Source organism: Bos indicus, chromosome 1, assembly GCF_029378745.1.
Source record: "Bos indicus isolate NIAB-ARS_2022 breed Sahiwal x Tharparkar chromosome 1, NIAB-ARS_B.indTharparkar_mat_pri_1.0, whole genome shotgun sequence".
NCBI classification, from domain to species: domain Eukaryota; kingdom Metazoa; phylum Chordata; class Mammalia; order Artiodactyla; family Bovidae; genus Bos; species Bos indicus.
In genome coordinates, this window is record NC_091760.1 from 68500354 (window position 1) to 68522455 (window position 22102).

The 22102-nt window shown below is 39.3% G+C and overlaps 1 protein-coding gene across 1 annotated transcript in view; it reads right to left on the bottom strand.

The window, feature by feature from the left end:
- The window catches only part of HACD2 (3-hydroxyacyl-CoA dehydratase 2), an 89102-nt gene that overhangs the window by 18807 nt on the left and 48193 nt on the right, over positions 1-22102 (bottom strand). The window contains exon 4 of the mRNA XM_019956706.2: positions 12180-12268. Within this exon, the coding sequence (XP_019812265.1) occupies positions 12180-12268 (89 nt within the window). The remainder of the gene's footprint in view (positions 1-12179; positions 12269-22102) is intronic.

A 22102-nucleotide genomic window follows, 5' to 3' on the forward strand; every position in this document is an offset into this window, starting at 1 on the left:
CCAAAACAAGTCTTGGTCATGAAATTAACTTTTCTGAACATGCAATGAGAAAAATGTATAAGCATGCAGTAAATAGGCAACGCACAGTCATTTCTGCATTTATGACAAAATCAGACATGCAGGTCTGAAAGCTAAAATGTTCCCATTAGTCCAACTTTGATGCTACTATCTGCTCAGCCCATTTCCCGGGAAATATGAAGAAAGAATGGCAATTTCCTACAACTAGCCTCTTCTTCAATCACTGCAACTCTGGAACCAAACAGACCTCCAGGCTTCCAGGCTGCATGTCCTTATCCTTTCCCAGCTTCAACATCCTCATATGGAAACTGAGGTAACATATTTGCCCTTGCATGGGTTCACATGAGGTTAGAAAAACCTATCAAGGACTCAGTAAAGTGCTGCTGCTGCTGCTGCTACGTCACTTCAGTCGTGTCCGACTCTGTGCGACCCGAGACGGCAGCCCATCAGGCTCCACCGGCCCCTGGGATTCTCCAGGCAAGACCACTGGAGTGGGTTGCTATTTCCTTCTCCAATGCATGAAAGTGAAAAGTGAAAGTGAAGTCGCTCAGTCGTGTCCGACTCTTAGCGACCCCATGGACTGAAGCCTACCAGGCTCCTCCGCCCATGAGATTTTCCAGGCAAAAGTACTGGAGTGGGGTGCCATCGCCTTCTCCGAGTAAAGTGCTAGCCATTCATACATAGCAGTTATTATTTTTATTCCATGAAAGAAAAATTCAATTCAACAAACATTTATTAAGTTTCTACTATCTATGCTAGTCACTGCTGGGATCCAGTACAGGCTGGTGGCTGCCTCTTAGGCTTAATTACCAAAATAATATTTTGTCATTGTGTTTTCTGTTAAGTGTTAAAGCATTAGCCTGTACCAAATCTGGGATGTCTAAGGATCTCACCAGCTGCTAGCCTTTCCCAATGTTCTTCCTAAGTTCAGTTTGATTCTCTCAGCTCCAAAGAGCATGTTATTAACAGTTTTCATGCAACTATTATTACCTTCAACCAAACTCAAGTATAAGGACTGCATCAGAAAACAGTCATTAATTAGTTCCACCTTGACCATATATATCCAATACAGCCTAAGTATTCTATGAAGCAACAGTCCTTTATTGCCAAGAGAGCCTGAGATCAATATGCCCAGCAGAAGGTTACTGTGGTCTCATGGGGAGAGCTGGTGCAGTCACCCCACAGTCTGCCCCCAGACCTCTAAATGCATCATCCCAGTGTGCCTACTCAACACTCTAGAGGGGACAAGATGGATCACTGTCAGAAGTGTAACTGATGTGGTCAAAAGAACATGAAATGAGCAATATACACTGTGAAATGTCATGGTTCTTTTGTTCTATGATGGTTTAATAATTGCAAAAATGTAAGACAGAAAATAAAAACAAAGGCTTTGATATCATCTCTTGGAACATAAATATTAAAACAATGCCCATAATCCTGGATCACAAATGTTTTGTTTGAGTTTGTACAGTGCTTTAAAAAATATTTGAGCCAGTTTTTTAAGTTGAGAGATTTCACATTAAAAAAATCTGTATTTATGCTTTTTTCTTAAAAAAAAAAAAAGTGACTGCATAAGACTAGATCAATTTGCCAATTACTAGCTGAGGTGAGCACCACCTTTGTTCTGAGATGATGTAGATGTTCTAGTCATCCTATTCTTCTTGAAATTTCTTTTAACACCCACCTGGGGGACAGACATCTGATACCAGTTGATAAGCTCTGCTACTGATGGCAAGGTGCTACATAAATGTAACATGACTATTTGAAAAACTCTAAAATCAAAAAAAGTATTTAGTATATTAAAAACTTGGTTAATTTGATTAGTGTTTACACTTGAGGCTCTCAACATGTACTGCTTTGAAACACTGACCTCAAAGAAAGATTCCTTAAACTTGGCTTAACAAGACAGCACCAATGCAAAAGGCAAAAGAGAGGCATAGTTGTCAGGTTTTCAGCTATTGTGATAATATTTTTGCCAGAGCAAAATACAGTAAAGGGGAGAAGATACCAAAACTCATCCTGTTAAAAACAAATGTTTATGGCGGCAATGTAAAGAAAAGATAAGTTACAAGTCTTTAATGCATCAAGCCTAATAATTAGTCTCCTCCCTCCCTTTCAAATGCAGGCATATCCTCAGCATGCTTCCACACACATCCACATGTGGCTATCAAGTCACGTCTTACAAATTCCCGAAGTGCACCAGGGTTTCACTTCAGACTTGAAAGGGCTCCATTCTCTGGAAAATGCAGACGACTTAGTAATATGCTTAATTTTATCTGTAATGCATCACAGCTTTTAATGAGAGCTTCCTGACTATACAGGGCTTCTTGACATGGGTAGGTAAAAAAGGTTATTGAGTCCTCCTCCTGGAAGCCATGGAAATATACTTCATAGATACTTCATGGGAGCAGGGGAATGGGGATTTCTTCAGGTTCCCCTGTTGTCTTCAAGGTTCCCACCGAGACCAGTTACCTGCTGCATTCACTGTGCACGTCAACTGCCAAGAGACTGAATGCACTGGTATTCTTGTCAATTTATGTATTTTTAAATGATCTGATATTTCACATTCATGCTGAAAATATAGTTATATTAAAAAAGCAACAGTATACAAAGGACCACTTTGGCAAAGGAGCAGATAATTTATGAGACAGTTCCTCCTCCTACATATTAAAAGTTTTCAAATGAATATTAATCAATGCTTTAAAAATTCCACTTATTGTACCGTGGAGCACACCTATTTAAAAGCCGTTTATTGCTAATAATTTTTAACTTTCCTTGACTCTGCTGATATATTTTAGCAATGCTCACGATGCATGCCAATCATCTTTTACAGTGTGAGGTGAGAATCTTTGAGCTCATAGGGATAATAATGTTGACTATATTTCTAAGGTATCCTTGAAGTCAAATAGGAGAGGCAAGGTCTGTGAAATGGTTTTCAGCAAAGCCAGACGTGGGACATGGTATCATGGTGACTCCACTGCAAAGGCCCAACTCCAGGTCTCTGCAAGGTGGAGTCTGTATGACCTCCTACCTCACCAGTTAATGAACTGCTATCTTTGCAACAGATGAGAATACCACACAGTTTCCCACACCTGCAATCAGGATTTTTATAAGAGTTTAATCTAGCCTTGAACAACAGTAAAAAAAAAAAAAAGAAAAAAGAGTTTAATTTAGAGTACTAAAAGAATTCCTGGATTTAAAGAACACAGCATACCAAGTATGTCATATAAATTTCCTGTGGCTACTTGTTTTTTTTCTTTTAAATCATACAATCTTGTACATGAGATAAAATATATGAAAACCTAATTGACTGAAATAAAGAAAATGGTAAATATTGTGTTGGCCAAAAAGTTTGAGATTTTCCATAAGATGTTACAGAAAACTTCGAATGAACTTTCTGGCCAACCCAATAATATTACCCTGAACAACTACAGCTACACTGTCCCATGCAGTAAGCTCCAGTTACACGTGGCTGTTTGAAATTAAATTACATTAAATTCAGTTCCTTAGTCACTCAGGGTTATTTCAAGGGTTCAATATGTGCACACATACAACTAGGAGCTACTATGTTGAACAGCATAGGCACAGAACATTTTTTTCATTGCTAAAAATTCCTATGGACAGTCCCAGGATAGAAGAAATATTCAAAAGAAAAATGTTTGTAACCAACATGCTTCTATCACTATACAGAAGCAAAAAATTACCCTTTTTGGCTTGAAATAAACATCTGAATTCACTTTACTCTCAAATCATGGATGAAAACTGGTTTTCATGTCAGAATTGACTTATTGGTAACTCTCCACTGACAGTGCAAGTTGACAGCAGAGCTCAAACAACAGGCTTACTTCCCTGAGCCATTCTTCAACTTAAGCTGAACAGACAACCAAGGTGAAACCACTGAGGCTCTCATGGGAAATTTCAGTGTAAATATCATCTCAGTTGTTTCTTTGGGAAACAAAGGTAACACTTTTTTTTCTTTTTCCACTCTTATTTCTTTTCCATGCGAGTTTCCCGTGCCAAGAGTCAAACATCTTTGTGAATCTCAGGACTTCACCTATCCAGATTTGGCTCTAAATAGGCTTCCTACTGTTTGTAAGTGGCAGCAATTACATATGTTAAGATACTACCCAATAGTTTGAAAACATCTTATGCCCGAAGAGGATGAATTCCACCAACAAGTTTCTTTGTTAAAAACTTCATTATCAAAAATAGGAGGAAAGTAGGAGACACCACTGACACATCCAGAACATGAGTCAAATGGGGATAGAAGGGTATTAACATAATATTTTAAAAGACTAACTGAATCTTGGGGACACAAAAAATCTGGAAGTTCTGGAGCAGAAGGAAAGGAAGAGGCCAACACTGCTCAGCCTGAAGGGCTCGGGCACGTGCTGGGCAGTCTGGACTAGGCAGGCAGGCAGGTCTGGCTTTGGGTCCCAGAAGAACCTCCTGACAGTGGGACACTTTCCTTTGAGCTGACAGGTCAGGCCCTAGCCCTTCCTGCCCTGCGTGACACCCTCCCAAATGAGGATAACTATGCAGTCTTGCAGGGAATTTGTCTGATGTAACTGCTCCCCCTCATGCCAGAACTGAGAAACGGGAACGAAGGATGTCAGAGACAGCCCTTGGGGTAAGAGAGCAAAAGAAAGTCCTGAGAAACTTCAAGTGTAAGGGTGTTTGTAGGGCAGGGTCACCAACGGAGAAGGGTGAAGAGGAGTGGCCAGAAGAGAAAAAGATTAACATTAAACACAAAGGAAACTGATTTCCTGATTTTGTTGAGCCTGGAACCCATTCAATTCTTAATTGAAAAATGGGGCTATGTTCTTGTAGGGTGTAGTGGTAATTCTGGCTTGCATGGTTTAAGATGTTTTATTTTAAACAAAACTGACTTAATCATCAAAGAAAAAAGTATAATACACTTTGAACAAAGGAGTTCCACTGGAGTTTTCCAAGGGCTACAAAAGAACCAAGGCAATGGGAGAAAGGTGCAACATGAGGTGTCAGAAGTGAACTGACACAGAACCCAAAAGGATCCAAATATTTTTCAATATTTTGAAATAAAATTTTTATACACAGTTCAAGAAAATGTTGGAAAGGGACAGAAAAACACTCAGAGAAAAATAGACAACCTGATTTTGCTCAAATCACCTAAGCTAAATATACACAATGTTAGAGTGAACCATCTAGCAAGGAGAAAAGTAACATTTTCTTTATGTGTCCATTATTAACAGATGCAGAAGTGGCATTAAATTACTGCTACATCTGTCTTGGAGTTGTCTAAAGTCTGACAGCGTCTGATTAGCTATCAAATGATGAAGTTTTTCTACCTTTAGGAGAAGTGCTAATTTTAAAAGTGAAGGTGATGCAAATCCACCTACAGAAATATTTAAAATAGAAAGTAAGGGAATAGATAGAGTAGGGTGGAGAACTTTAGACACTCAGCACTCAGGGGGCCAAAAGATACTGAATGTATCCCAATGTCTTTTGTTGGCAGAGCTGAAACATCACTGGAAAAAGGTCCCTGAGAAGAAGACAGTGGCATGGCACAACGTGCCCTAGAGACACAGCCTCTCAGCTTCCCATCTGAACGATGGGGATGAGAAGGTGCCCTGCCTCCCCCACTGAAAGGCCGAGTTCATGGATGGCCACTGGGGACACTGAGGAGCATGTGCAGCGACAGGAAATGTGCTGACAAGGGAGGCAACCCCAGGAGGTGGCAAAGAGCAAGAGCGCGCTGCGAACCCAGCCGGAGTACCCAGCAGAGGAAGAAACCTACAACACAACACAACAGCAACAGAAGCATAGTACAGGATATCACTGTACCTGGTCTTTTAGCTTCCACAGAGTGAAAAAGAAGAGGACAAGAGGAAGACAAGGAAAACTGTGCTTCATCTCTGAAAGCAGCAGCATTCCTTCTGAAGTGAAACTACTTTATACATTAGGGTTTCAGAAGCTGCTCAGCAAAAAAACTGCAAGCCAGAGACCCTGATATTTCTAAACACTGATGCCTTGTTTTCATATAGTCCTGTCACTTAATCTTCATAAAAACTCTGTGACATGAGCAGGGCAGATACTAGTATTACTCTGTCACAGATGACAAAAACAAGGCTCGGAAAGGTGAAGTACTTTGTCCTAAGCCACAAGGTAAGTGCCTGCCGAAGTCCACCCTCACCAACCCTCATATAAGATATGGCTGCTCAGCCTCCATGTTCTAGAATACAGTGTTTGACTTACCTAGAAAATAAAAAACTATCCAAGGAAGGTGATATTGAAGGAGGAAACAGATAGAACAGGCTCCGTCTTGAAAGCAGGACTCCATCTTGGGCTGGACTGTGGACTTTGAGCTATATGCCCAGTATCTATGAAAATGACATACCAACTGGAAAACCAGGCCCCCAGATGGAAGAACCCAGGGCTCATACCTAGACTCTCCATTGCCTAAAAGAATACCCTAATTATCTGTGTAACCAAATAGAATCATAAATTCTATTATGCTTATTGGGGTATGACCACAGGCCTATTGATAATTGTCCACTGTTAACTACCTAGGCCTAAGGCATATGAATCATGGGTTAACTTTGACTGTATCTTTCTTTTCCTTTGTTCAGACTAGTTTCAGGGAATTTGGGGAGGTGGGTTTGGGCACGTACACTTAGGGTTTATAAGGTTTTCACAAAAACTGGTCGGGGTCCTTGGTGAAGAGGAGACTCTGCCGTGGGCCCGCTGGTGTAATAAACTGCACTCCACTATCTGCATTGTCCTTCTGAGTGAGTTTGTCTCCTGGAACATGTGGCTACAACAATATTTCTTGAGAAAACCCAAGAAGAGATGCAGTATTTCCCTGCGTAGAAGTTGTCATAAATGACCTACCAGGTGGCACTGCCAGGCAACAAGGAGCACATGCCCACGATACAGCCCTTCCCTGCAACCCACCCCCAAAACAAATGACACTTTAACTTTCTTCCTGCCATGCTTTCAAATCTGCCTCTGCCTGCAAGGTGGCCCTCAAGCTTCCTCTTATATGTACCTGAGCTGCAGTTCCACGGACAGTGGATTCTGAAGACTACACGAGAAGCTCCAGTGCCCCCGCTTAGCTGGGTAAGGGAACTCCAGGCGTTCATTCTCTAAGAACAAGACTACGGCTCTTGAACTAGGGACAGAGATGGGGAGACTTGGTTATGCCTACAGGAAACTAATCAGAGATAGGAAGTAAAATGAAGAAAAAGGAAAGCTGAATGAAAATTACAGCACATTACAGTATCTAAGAGCATTTCTCAAATCTTAGATCTCATCAAATTATTCAAGGAGCTTAATAACAGTGATGGTTCTCTGTCTCCACTCCTCAAAATTCTGTATCAAATATGGGGTGGGACCTGGAAGGTGCATTTCTAAGAAGCTTTCCGGGGAATTCTGTTCCAAATAGTCCATATGCCAGTATGAAAAATAGTCTTGGAACTTTCAAGAAGAAAGGTCAATTAACTGGAGGGATATATCAGAAGCCCTAAAATGAGCACTAAAGAAGCAGAGAAGCACACTGGCAAAGTGTTGCAGACAAGCACCCAGGGCCTGCGATTATTTGTACATTTCATGTATAAACCATCTGACTAGAGAACAGTATTTCAATATGCATGTGGTATGACAGAACTGCTGAAGAGGAAAGGTGCTTCTGCATCCGAGATGTGATGTGCTTAGTCCCTCAGTTGTGTCTGACTCTTTGCGACCCCATGGACTGCAGCCCGCCAGGCTCCTCTGTCCATGGGGATTCTCTAGGCAAGCAACTGGAGTGGGTGGCCATACTCTCCTCCAGGGGATCCTCCCAACCCAGATCTCCCGCACTGCAGGCGGATTCTTCACTGTCTGAGCCACCAGAGAAGCCCAAAAATACTGGAATGGGTAACTGAAATGGGTGTTTTCAACTCTACACGGGATAGAGTATGATTAGCATACACAAGTAAGAATGTGTTTGCATCACATTTCTAACTGGTGAGAGCAAGCTTTAATGCAGGAGGAAGACTTTGAATTCAGAAGTTTACTTTCAACTCTGCCATTTGACAGACAGTCGTTTGCCGCTCTAGCTTCCAAGCTTTAAGTGGAATCTACAACCTACCCCAAGAGACAACTGTCAAGAGTGAATAATTATATTTTAATAAAGCCCTCTGTAAAGTGTAATGCAACAAACAGCAAAACCAGCATAATGATAGAGAACTGGACATTACTTTCTTAAACATGCATGACAGACTTTTTGTAGGCAGCTTGATGAGAAGTTAACAATGATGGCAACTTGAGTGTCACAAAGTCCAGTGGCATGCCAGAGAGAAGTGGGAATCAGCTGACTGGTGAAATCAGAACTCACAGGACATTCCAGAGGAATGTGAGAAAACATCCTTTTCTCTAATGATGGCAAAGGGTAAGGAAGAAAGGAGAGACGGCTCAGCAATCCAGGGCAAAGCTCTATTTTACACAAGTTACCCCACCTAGTAAGGTGTTGAAGGTGTTCGCTGCACTTAGGCTAAGTCACAGTGAGAGCCCAACAACTTCTTATTTAACTGCTGCTCACAGTGGTAACCTGGGACTTCTGCTCAAGAACACAGCAATCTCACACTGAGAACTCAGGAGAGGATATGTGGGGGCTTCTTCAAAGAGGGTTGGCCAAGAAAAGGGACAGTGGCCTACTTGTGTGTCCAGGAATCTGGGGCTTGGCTTAGCTACTTTTAGAGAAGGAAGAATATGTGTGCTATGGACTTCTGTTTTTGATGGGGGATAGGGGTGGGGGGTGGGGGATCATAGTAAGGGACATAAGGTGGCATTTCCTACTGCAGTTCACTCTGAAAAACATCAATTCTGTTTCAGGTCAATGAAGAGACAAAGACACTGACCCAAACAGAAGGTGAGGGGAATAAATGCCCACAGAAGCCTGATGTGGCAGTAGCAGTTGCCATCCTGGCTAACGCAGAAGCCAGTTCATTTCTGGGGGTCAGGTGGAAAAACTGCAAAGAAAACAGGTTAACTAGAATTTCTGATTCCTCCTGTATCCCACATTCCCTATATCTCACCCTGAACTTGTTATCAGAAGCTTAACTTTGCTTATATAAAGAGTCCCTTTAAAAGGAAAGAAGTGGGGAGGTTATTTGCTATGTTAGGTCAAGAAAAAGCTTTTGAGCATAGAGACATTTTATCTTTAATATCCTGCTCATCAAGAAGTTCTGCTAGTGATGGTGGATCCTTATACGTCAGAGAAGAAAACCATCTGATCCTCTTTTAGTTCTCTGATATACCTGGCAACATTTATGTGACTAGTTCTCTGCTGTTCTATTCTCTGCTGTTCTCAGCAGCAGAGAATAAAAATGACAGGTAAGAATGCATGTTCTATAGGGCCTCTTAAAAGAAAATCTACCTCAAATATGAAAAACGTAGTATCTAGTCCTAAAATGTATATAGGCTATACCTTAGTACATCATGTACAATTACAGAAAACAAGAGGAACGAATGTAGAAAAATCCAGGCAGGCCAAAGAGGGTGGGGCAAGAGTCCAAACCCAAATGTAATGCTATGAGAACAAGGCATGCGTGTCCACTTTAGAGGACATGTGATGTAAGAAAAGAAACTGAGGATGAAAGCAACGTACTGTAAAAAGAATTTGAACATTAATATGATAAAGTGAGATACATTTTATTAAGCAGTTATTTCTGGAATCAATTTCCCTATGCATTAGTTATTGGGAATTTAGTTATTAGTTGTGTGGTTCTCACCATTAAAAATAAAGCTGAATATAAGGAAAATAATGATATTTAAAATATGTTTCAGTAAAGAGAAGAATGGACATTTAACAGGGAAGCCATGTATAATGTTGTATAGGACAAACTAAATTATAGCTAACATGAAACTTGACAGCAGAAAAAATAGCCTTTGCTAAGAGAAGGGGGGTAAGGAGCAGGTGACGGACAGCAAACTGGCCTCTGAAATGCCACACTAACAGGTCTTCAAGCTACCTATCAGCAACTGGGGGTGGGTCAAGAGGGAATCTACTTCCATAAACAAAACAGTGAATGGGTTCTTTTCAAAGAAAAGACAAGAAGTGTGATCATGGAGCAGTAGGAACAATGAATCCTATTTACATGAGCAAGGAATAAGTCAATCAATAGGGTATACACGAAAAGAAAACAGAAGAGGTGACAGAAAGACAGTAAGATTTACTACATTCCTAAGAAAATGATATGTTAATGATAGTAGAATTGGGTAACATTGGCTGCAGAGAAACAATTTTGAATATGCAAACATAACAAGCATATAACTGAAATTACTGTGTTGACACTACATGTGAAACCATCTGTTAAATGGCAAGTCTGTGCATCTGTCAGGTGGGTGATTACTAAGGGCAATGGCCAGGTCTGCATACCGTAATCCACAGAGACATTTAATAGCTTTTTAAGCCAAGCTGTCTTATTGCTCTGCCCAGAAAATTCTAGGAAATGTTGGTAACAGCAATATGGTAACAATTGCTTAACTTGAATTGTAAGCATTTTTGATTTACTTGTCTATACTCTTTGCCAGAAGTGCAAATAAGCAGGAGTGGTTACTGAAGCAGAAGAGAGGAGAAGCAGAGGCCATGAATAATCCATCAGCTGGAGCATTAGCTCCTGAACACCTAGTATCTGACTCTCTTGGCTGATTATAAACACTCCACAGTTGATAACACTCTATCTTCATGTAACTACACTCCACAGTTGATAACACTCTATCTTCATGTAACTAACATTTAATTATTAGAAGTACATAATTACTTGTTTAAGAATATAAATGAGTTACTATTAGGAAGAAAGTTTAGGTCACTTAAGACTATTGGGAAGTTAAAACTATGAGTTGCTGGTTAAATGGAAAGGAAAGAAGGAAGAAATACAGGTTATTATGATTTATAGAAAGGACGTTGAAGCCAATGAAGAGTAACTTTTCCTTACTCCAGAAACAACTAAGAATGACAACAAGGGGCAATATGTCACGTTAGGATTTACTTGCCTGTTTTTGACTTTTTCTTTTTTTAAAGAAATGTGGCCACTCTAAAAAGAGATCATGTAAAAGTATCAGATTGTTTTACATCCTTCCTACACAGAAAGTGTAAACAGACATCTTCGAGGAGTAAATGAGCTTAAAAGAAAAATTCTGTGGATCTGTAACAAGAACAACAACCTTAGCTTAGTCAATTTTCATTAAAAACTTAACTATGTGCATTTTTTTAATGTATAAACCACATGCTAATAAAAAGTTAAAAACAATCACTAGTTAAAAAACAAATGAAACTGTCTAAATAAATCCTGAAAAACCAAGTGTTTTGACAGGGATTTCAGAGTAATAGAAGACAAAGAAAACACCAGGATAATGCTAATAGATAAGTGCATTCCATGAGGCTAAAGTACCCCATAATGCTGGTGGTAAGTTACTGGGACTGGAAAACTGAAATCTGAATCTTCTTGGTGGGTACCAGTACTCTGCCTCATGGTGACATTAACAATAATGGACTTTTAAAAAGCAAAAAACATACTGGAAAACAATTCCCTTCTCCAATACCAGACAATGAAAGAGAGCTGTGGATTTATAGCCATGGTAATGATGGTTTCCTCCCTCCAGTTCTTATAAGAAGCTGGCCTGGCTGGGCATCTGCCTCAGACCCTCAGAAGAGCACTCATCTCCCTGAACCATTGGACTCAGCACACTTGGGAAGTCCATTAATGCAAGTGGACTGGGTAGGAACAAATTTGTTACTTTACCCTGGTCTGACAAAGATTGGACTGGGAATGAATTTATGTCCCTCACTTCCCCAACAGTCCCACTACAACGATGGAGCTGTCCAGAGTTTATGGTGCTGAATTCAAACAAGGAACCAGAAAAATATAACTGAGGTGCAGACCATAGCCACACCAGCCAAATCTCAGAGGGAACTGAGACTTCAGGTCTTAGTGTAATCAGTCTCCTTTTTTCAATTCTGTATATTTGGGGTATGTTTCCCACAAGTAACCAAATTCCTATAGTACAAGTGAATTTTATTTGGGCTATATTGATACGCTGTGGAGTTCCATCTTTAGCAATAATACACGTGTGAGAAAGAAAAGTTGACTGAAGCTTGTTAATGCTGACATTGTTTTATTTTTGTCTATTTAAATGCTTACCTCTTTGACACTATGTGTTACTGCCCATATTAGAAAAACTCTTGACATCACCTGGAAAGAAGTCAGGACAACAGAAGACGGAACAATTCCTGAAAGAAAATTTAGGATGGGTAAATAAATGTATTGTAGTGAGTTTCAAAATGTAATAGATTTCCTAAAACATCCACATTTTAATGTTTAAAGCCATCATGAGCGTCTACATTGCTATATAGACTATGTTTTTCAGTGTAGTCAATATTAAAACTTTTTCCTCCCTCAAAACAATAATATTGTTAATGGTAATTGCAAATCATGGAATCTAGGTAACTTTCCTAGGTCTTTCAAAGTCACTGACAAAGTACAGTATTTTTTAATACTTTTACAGGCAGAGAAAATAAAACTACTGCTTAATGCTTAAAATTAGACATTGAAAGCTCATTTTACAATATGGGTTTCAGAAATTAATAGGCAACTATGGAAAGGAAAATCAATAGTTTGTGTCAACAGAATGTTGAAAGCTCCTGGCTTTCAGACTGGATATGATACACTAACAGTCAGGTTGGCATTTTTTATATTTTGCCAACAAGCAGACAAACTCAAAGTTTATACACCATTTTTTCTCACCTTATTCATTAGGGTAAGCACTGGTACAATTATCTTTCCAATGTCCTCAAGTTATAACGCTAGAATCATGTTTAGTTATTTTTGATAATTATCAAGTTCTGCTAAGTTTACATTTCTTTGGCTTCTCCCTTCAATTCCTACAACCAGTCTGTATCTAGAGACCAGCCACCACCATTATATAAAAATCTTCCCTCCTTTAATTCATTTTAAACCGAGTAATAATTCATTATCTAAAAATATTCTCTTCTCTCTGTAACTTCACATTGGCAAGGAACTGCTACAAAAATAAAATCTGGAAGCAGAATTATGGGTATCCAGTCCAATAACCCCTCCACCATTTCTCTCTGGTCATACTGCTATTAGTAACTAGACTTACCAACTTCCCAGACCTGTCAAGTTCCATGTGGGCAACTCCACACTTGCCAGGAACCCCTTATCACAGGCAGTAAATTCTTCATCCACTTTAAAACTAACCTTATCTTCAATACATTCAATGGACTATCCCTGATCAATTTTCATTCTTCCAAGCCCTCTAAAATCACTCAGACTTCTGGGCATTTATATAGCTGGACAAACTACAACTTGCCAAAAGACATATGTGCAATCATATGAAGCTAAAATTACCTCTATAGGTTTGGCTACGAAAGAAATTATTTTATATCTCATTAAGAAAAAGAGATGCTACATCCTATTAGAATGAGTTTTAAAGATGTGGGCTTTGAAGAGGTACGGTTTGGTTTTCAAAAGCAAGTAAAATGGACATGTCAAGCACAATGCTTGGCATATAAAGATGCTCAATAAACCTTTATAGAATGAATGAAAATCAAAGTGTTAGCCATTCAGTTGCGTCCAACTCTTTGTGACCCCCATGGACTACAGTCTGCCAGGCTCCTCTGTCCATGGGATTTCCCAGGCAAGAATACTGGAGTGGGGAATAATGGAGTGCCATTTCCTTCTCCAGGGAAACAGAATGAATATAAAAATATAAACATATGGACATATAAATATATGGAATAGAACTGAGAGTCTGGAAGTAAACCCTCACATTCATATTCACTTGATTTTTCAACAAGAGTGCCAAGACAAATCAGTGGAAAAATATTTGTCTTTTCAACAAATGGTTCTGGGATAACTGAATATCCACATGGTAAAGAATGGAGCTGGGACACTTTCTTAGACCAAATATAAAAAATCACTCCAGATGGATCAAAGATCTAAATGTAAGAGGCAAAATAACTCTTTGAAGAAAACACAGATGTAAATTTCTGTGATTCTGGATTAGGCCATGGTTTATCAGATATGAAAACAAAAGCACAAGAAATAAAATTGGGCTTTATCAAAACTAAAAACGTATGTGTCTCAAAGGACATTAAGACAGTGAAAAGAAAACCCACAGGAGAAAGTATCTACAAATATATATGTATAATCTGGAGCTTATATGTAAAATATATAAAGAGCTCTTATAATTCAATAATAAAAGAAAACCCAATTTAAAAGTGAGTTTGAGTAGACATTTTTCCAAAGAAAATATGCAAATGGTCAATAAGCACATGAAGAGGTGCTCAACATCATTAGAGAAATGAAAATTAAAGTCATAATGAGATAGATACACTTCACATCCACTAGGAAAGTGAAAGTGAAAGTAAAGTTGCTCAGTCCTGTCTGACTCTTTGCGACCCCATGGACTGTAGCCTACCAGGCTCCTCTGTCCATGGGATTTTCCAGGCAATAGTACTGGAGTGGATTGCCATTTCCTTCTCCAGGGGATCTTCCCAACCTAGGGATCGAACCCCAGGTCTCCTGCGTTGTAGACAGACGCTTTACCATCTGAGCCACCAGGGAAGTCCATCCACTAGGAGGGCCACCATTACAAAGACATATAATAACAAAATTAAACCAGTCAATCTTAAAGGAAATCAACCCTGAATAGTCATTGGAAGGACTGTTGTAAAAGCTGAAACTCCAATACTTAGGCCATCTGATTTGAAGAGCAGACTCACTGGAAAAGACCCTGATGCTGGAAAAGACCCTGATGCTGGGAAAGATTGAAGGCAAAAGGAGATGGGGGCAGCAGAGGATAAGATGGTTACATAGCATCACTGACTCAATGGACACAAATTTGAGCAAACTCCGTGGGATTCTGGAGGATAGAGGAGCCTGGTGTGCTACAATCCATGGGCTCACAAAGAGTCAGACATGACTTAGGCAACTGAACAACAACATAATAAGAAGTATTGGTGAGGATGTGAAGCTGGAACCCTCATACATTGCTGACGGGATTAGGAAATAGTGCGGCCACTCTGGAAAACAGTCTGCCTCAAAATGCTCAAAATGTTAAATACAGAATTATCCTATGACCCAGAAATTTCACTCTTAGAATATACATACCCAAGAGAAATGAAAACATGTATCAGTTCAGTTCAGTCACTCAGTCATGTCCAACTCTTTGTGACCCCATGAATCGCAGCACGCCAGGCCTCCCTGTCCATCACCAACTCCTGGAGTTCACTCAGACTCACGTCCATCGAGTCGGTGATGCCATCCATCCAGCCATCTCATTCTCTGTCATCCTCTTCTCCTCCTGCCCCCAATCCCTCCCAGGATCAGAGTCTTCTCCAATGAGTCAACTCTTCACATAAGGTGGCCAAAGTATTGGAGTCTCAGCTTTAGCATCAGTCCTTCCAATGAACACCCAGGACTGATCTCCTTTAGAATGGACTGGTTGGATCTCCTTGCAGTCCAAGGGACTCTCAAGAGTCTTCTCCAACACCACAGTTCAAAAGCATCTATATATATATACCCATACAAAAACTTTTATACCAATGTTTATGCTGCTGCTGCTGCTGCTAAGTCGCTTCAGTCGTGTCCGACTCTGTGCGACCCCACTGATGGTAGCCCACCAGGCTCCCCTGACTCTGGGATTCTCCAGGCAAGAACACTGGAGTGGGTTGCCATTTCCTTCTCCAATGCATGAAAGTGAAAAGTGAAAGTGAAGACGCTCAGTCGTGTCCGACTCTTCACAATCCCATGGACTGCAGCCCACCAGGCTCCTCCATCCATGGGATTTTCCAGGCAAGAGTACTGGAGTTGGGTGCCATTGCCTTCTCCGACCAATGTTTATAGTGGTATTTATATTAGCCCCAAAGTAGAAATATTAAAAATGTCCATCAACAGATGAAGGGATACATAAAATGTGGCATAGCCATACAATGGGACATTAGAAATAAAATAGTAATAGAAAAAAGAAATGAAGTAATGATACATGCTACAATATTAATGAACCTTAAAACATGATGCTGAGTGAAGAAGCCAGTTACAAAAGAGCATGTATTATATAATTCAATTAAGATGAAATATCCAGAGTAGGCAAAATTATACAGACAGAAAGGAGATTAGTAGTGACCTGGGCCTAGGAGGTTAGGAAGAAAATGGAAAGTAATTGTCAGTAGGTACACAGTTTTGTTTTGGGGTAATGAAAATGTTCTAAAATTGATTATGTTCTAAAACTGTACACTCTAAATGAATGAAGCGAATGGTATGTGAATAAACCTTTTATTTAAACAAATGCACAAATGAAGTATAGAGCCTGATGGTGTAATATGTAATACTGCTAAAGAAGCTAATTAGTAAGTCAAACATTAAGTGAATATACTTAGCCAGATCACAATTCCAATAAGAAAAACTAAAAAACATTGACAATCAAAGGTTTTCCTAAATGAGTTATCAAGTACTTGTCACTTAAGGAAAGACCACCACTCTTTCTAGCTTCTTTTTTTTTTTAAACTCATAGACCAGCTCATCATGTAAAAATTAATATTTTTTTCCTTTAATTTCTGCTCTTCTTTTATCACTGAAACAACAGGCTAGACAGCTAATGGTTTGAGCAGTACTCTAGGGCTGCTGCTATATTTGGTTGGGGATCAAAAAAATCCAGGATCTGGCCCTCAGACTTCCAAGTTCAAAAATCTGATTTTATGTCACTTAAGAGCAAGAATTAGTCTCTTGGGAAAAACCAACTCATTAATCAAATTCATAGGAGACTAGCTAACAAACCAAAATGTCAATTTATTCACTTGTAATAGATGCACAGCCTTTATAATAACTGAATGACTAGGATTTGAGAGACCCTCATCTAGGGGTGCATTTTTTGCAAAATTGCTTTGGAAGTGTGATTTTAAACAGAGGGGTTTGGGAGATCTGGAGATGAGTATCATCGTTCAACTATATACAGCTTTACTAATTATCCCTTCTCTACTACAAAGCTCCCTTTCCTAGGAAACATGGATATTTATATGTTTCCCTTTCAAAAGCACTAAACAAGAATTATTTGACTGCTTTCCTTAACAAGTAAGTTTGGGTGACCAAAAATAAAGATTTACTTTTTTGGTAAATTTCCCACCGGTCTTTTCTTCTGTTTTTAAATACAGTTCAACTTCTATTGTTTATACTCTTGTTGCTTGCTTTTCTCATTTAACATTTTAAGAAATTTTCTATCTTACAACATATTAAAAATATTTTAACTTGAGTCATAATATCCCTTTGAGTGGAATGTATTTGTTTATCTCTTTTCCTTCTGTGAGACATATATATTGTTCCAATTTCTTGATACTATAAATGAAGTAATTAAGTATTAAAAATAACACTTAAAATTTTTTTGAGGCTTAGACCCTTTTTTTAAAAAAAAAGGATTATTTCCTTGGGACACTTCCCAGAAGTGTAACTACTAGGTCAAATGGCATGAATGCCTTTAGAGCTCTTGAAATATACCACCAAATTGCTTTCCAAAAAGGTTGTATCAATATATACTCCTACCAGCAGCATGGAAGCATGCCTGCTTTAGCACTGCCTCAGCAGTAAATTTAAATTTGAGTAAGTTAGGAAATAAAAAGCCGATCAATGCTTTCTAATTTGACACAGATGTACAGATGTTTTTAGCTTTGCCTGCAGGTGCTCCTATATGCCTGTTCCAGAGAATCTTGCTATTTAGGCACCTGAAATTCTTCCAAGTGATGCCATCTATACCAACTCTCACTTTACTTAGTTTCTACAGCACAGAACCTACCTCAACCAGTCACCCAGTATACAGCACTTCTGACCCTCATGACAGCAGATCTTTTCTCGACTTGTAACAGTCAGTCCCACTGTGATCACATCTGTTATACCATTACCCTTTATTTGAACACAGTGCTCGTTAACATAGCATATTAAAACTACCCAAACTGCACACTTTTGCTGTGGATGACTGCTTCAACTGGCTGTTTCCAAATGACAAAGAGAGATTCTACAACCTGATCAGTAAGCTATTACTAGATCAAAATTCATTCAAAATGATTACTAGGTATATATTGTTGTTGGGTGGTTTAGTAGCTAAGTTGTGTCTCTTTTTGCGATCCCATGGACTGTAGTTAGCCAGGTTCTTTGGTCCATGAGATTTATCTATTGGACAGAAGTATTGAGAGGAACCTATCACTTAATTCAACAAATATTTTTGGAGTACCTACTCTGTACTGTTCTTCATGCTGGGGGTACAACAGGAAAGGAAAAGTCCCTGCTCCCATGAACTTACACTCTCAGGCTATAACTGATTTGCTTTGGAATAGCTTTTATTTTTAGCACATTTTCCCTGAAGTTGATGTGGGGCTAGTAAAACATTTGTAAACAGGAAAATGGCATGACTGCTTCTCAGTTTCAGAAAGATATCTCTGTCAGCACTGCAAATCTTTGGCAAAGCAAGGTTATAAATTGAGAAATAATTATGAGAATTTATGTTGAAAGGGTGATAAACTTTTGAAGCAAAACACTGGCAGGTAAAAGAAACGCAGGCACTTGTGTGTGGATGTGTTAAGCAAAAGCTGTATAAAGGGGAGCTGGCCATCAGTTTCTCATTTCTCCTGAACCAGGGTGCTACGAGGATGCTCCAACCACCTGATCCCTGCGAAGCTGAGTAGCACTGAGAAATCCTTCCTGCCTGATGCATCCCTCACATGGGCCAGGTTAGTGGGACTGGAGACTAGCTACACATGACCAAGGCCAGGATGAAAGCTAAGTACAGGAAAGGCAACACAGGCCAGGAGCAGAGCAGGGTAGTGTTCAGATGGAGCCCACTACCAAAGAAAGACAGGAGTCACAAAGTTGGTGCCAGCAATTAAATTAAATGTGGAAACTGAAATCAGAATCTCCCTACCCAAATTCCAAATCCACTGAACTAAAAATAATGAACATTAAATAACAACAACAAAAATGGCTAGCAGTAACCAGAAAGGAATCGGGTAAAACATTATGTCACACATTTTAAAAAATGCTAGCCAAGAAAGAAGGGATTATTGCATACCTCCTACTCTGTCCTCAACCCCCAAAAGTGATACTGGTGAATCAAAAAAATTGCAAGAATCTCCACTAACAGGCCTAGATTTGGAGAGAAACACAAATTTCTGACTGGAGTGTGACAGACATGGAGGCTGGAAAGTGACGGGGAAATGACTAACTGGGAGCCACTCACTGATGCTAAGCCTTTCAGATCCCCCACAGAGTTGGAAGACTAGTGCAAAGTTCCCTATGGGGACAGGATATACTTTCTTTTTTTTTTTTTTTTTAATTTTATTTTATTTTTAAACTTTACATAATTGTATTAGTTTTGCCAAATTTCTACAGGGTTGAAGAACTCCAGGATGGAGTAATTAAGTCTCAGAAGAAAGAGCTCATGTGTCTTTAAATAAGTAATTCGTTCACCTTGTTCAAAACTTTTAAAGTGTAAAAAGACACACGGAGAAAAGCTTCCCTCCCAAATCCATCCTACCACCACTCAGGTGCCTTTCCTACAGGCAACCAGTTAATGCTTTGTCTATCACTCCAGAGATACAGTTTAGGCAATCAACAGCAAATACGTGAGTCAATGTGTAAAGATGCATTTATACACACTCTTCCAATTGTTTCCACGATGGCAGTCTTTACACATATACACTATCACGTGTAAAATACAGCTAGTGGGAAGCTGCTGTATAGCACACGGAGCTAAGCTAGGTGCTCTGTGATGACCTAGATGGGTAGGATGGGGTAGGGTGGAAGTAGGCTCAAGACGAGGGAATATATGTAAACACATGGCTTACTCATGATGTGGTACAGCAGAAACCAACAAAACACTGTAAAGCAATTATACTCCAATGAACAAATAAGAAAAAAAATATCCTGAATATCTTTCTATATCAATACATGCATACAGTTTTAATTATTAAGGCTTGATGTTTTAATATCCATATACTCTCTAAGCCCTACTCCCATATCCTCAGTGTGTAGAAAAATACATAAATCAGGAAAACCTCCATCCTTGAACTGTAGCTCAGAGGGAAAAACAACTGAATCTTAAACATTGTGGAAATGCGGTCAGGGCGGAGTCAGTAATGTTTGTATCAGAGCAAAGAAAATGGCTGGACAGAGCTGCTCACAAGACAAAAGGCACAGCAATCACATGAACACAATGCAAGTAAAATAAAGCATGCATTGTTGGCAGAAGGAGGTCAGACAGATCTGAAGCACAGGAAGGATCTGAGGCACCACTGCTGGCTATGAAGATGGAGAGGCCATGTGCAAAGACGGGAGAGCATCATCCAATTGCTAGGAGCAACCTAAGGACAATAACTAGAAAGGAAATTGGATCTTAGCATTGTAACCACAAGGAACTGAAATCTGCCAATAAGCTTAGAAGCAGATTTCCCCTAGAGTCTCTAGATAAGAATCCAGCCCAGCTGATACCTTGATTTTGGCTTTGTGAAGTACTAAGCAGAAAACACTCTAGTGGTTAGGATGATAAAGAATCTGCCTGCAATGCAGGAGACCCAGGTTTGATCCCCAGGTTGGGAAGATTCCCTGGAGAAGGAAATGGCAACCTACTCCAGTATTCTTGCCTGGAGAATCCCATGGACAGAGGAGCCTAGCAGGTGAGTCCATGGGGGTCACAAAACGCTGGACATGACTGAATGACTAACACTTCCACTTCCAAGCCAAAAACACACCTGAGCCCACCGAACTTCTGACCTAAGAGCTAATAAACAGGTGCTAATTTAAGCCAAAAAATTAAATTAAAAAAATAAACCAAGCATTGAATTTAGGAGAAAAGTCAAAGATGTAAGCAATTGGAAGGAAGATGATAATTACAGAAGATAGAGACAATCCAACACAAGGATAATTGCTATTCTCAAAGTAGAGAAACCAACAATAGAACAGAAAACGTATTTAAGGGTATAGTTCAAGAAACGAAAGAATTACATTTGTACAGAAAGAACAGTGAAAAAGTAAAACCGAGAACTTTCTTGATTACAAAAATAATACTTCTGGGATCCAAGGAGAAAAAAAAAAAAAAAAAAAAAACAAGTTATCTACAAAGTGGCAAGAAAATAAGCCTGGCTTCAAATTTCTCCACAGCAACATTCAATGTCAATAAACGATGAAGCAACACTACTAATACAAAGGTCTGAGGAAAAGAAAGTATGTTCAAGAATATGATACCCAGCCAAGATGTCACTGGCAAAAGGTAGACACCACTAAATATTTAAGAATTTGTCACATAATGCCTATGTGACTGACCCTGAGAAACACACAGTGTCAGAAATTCAGACAAAGTAGACATAAATCAAGATAAAGAACTCAGGAGTAGAAAAGTCATGCTAAAGGGGTCCACTGTAGGCAATGAATCCATTCACATACAACACTAAAACTAAACAACTATGGTAATTACGGTCATAGAACAGAGTGTGCTGTGCTGTGCTACGTCGCTTCTGTCGTGTCCGACTCTGTGTGACCCCATGGACTGTAGCCTGCTAGGCTCCTCTTCCATGGGATTCTCCAGGCAAGAATACTGGCGTGGATTGCCATTCCCTTCTCCAGAGGATCTTCCCCACCCAGGGATCAAACCTGGGTCTCCTGCATTACAGGCAGATTCTTTACTGTTTGAGCTAGAGGGAAGTCCTAATATTAAATTAGTAACAATTTTAAAATGGGAGTCAGGGAAGAACTGATGGAAGAACAAATAGCAATACTAATTCTCTTAACAGAATTAAATATTGCCTAAAATATAGCTAAATGTAAGTTTAATCTAAATTTTTCATAATCTTTTTATTAAACTTTAAGGGACCTTTTGATAAATAATGTTTTTCTCATGGTTAAAGGTTTTACAATGTATTTATTTTTTACAAACCCAGTAATTTTACTGAAAAATAGCATGTATAGCATGAGCTGTACAACTTGATTCTTCTATTCATTAACTTCTTCTTTCTTTGTATGAACATATATGTAAAGAGAATGCTTCCTGAATGATGCTTATCCAA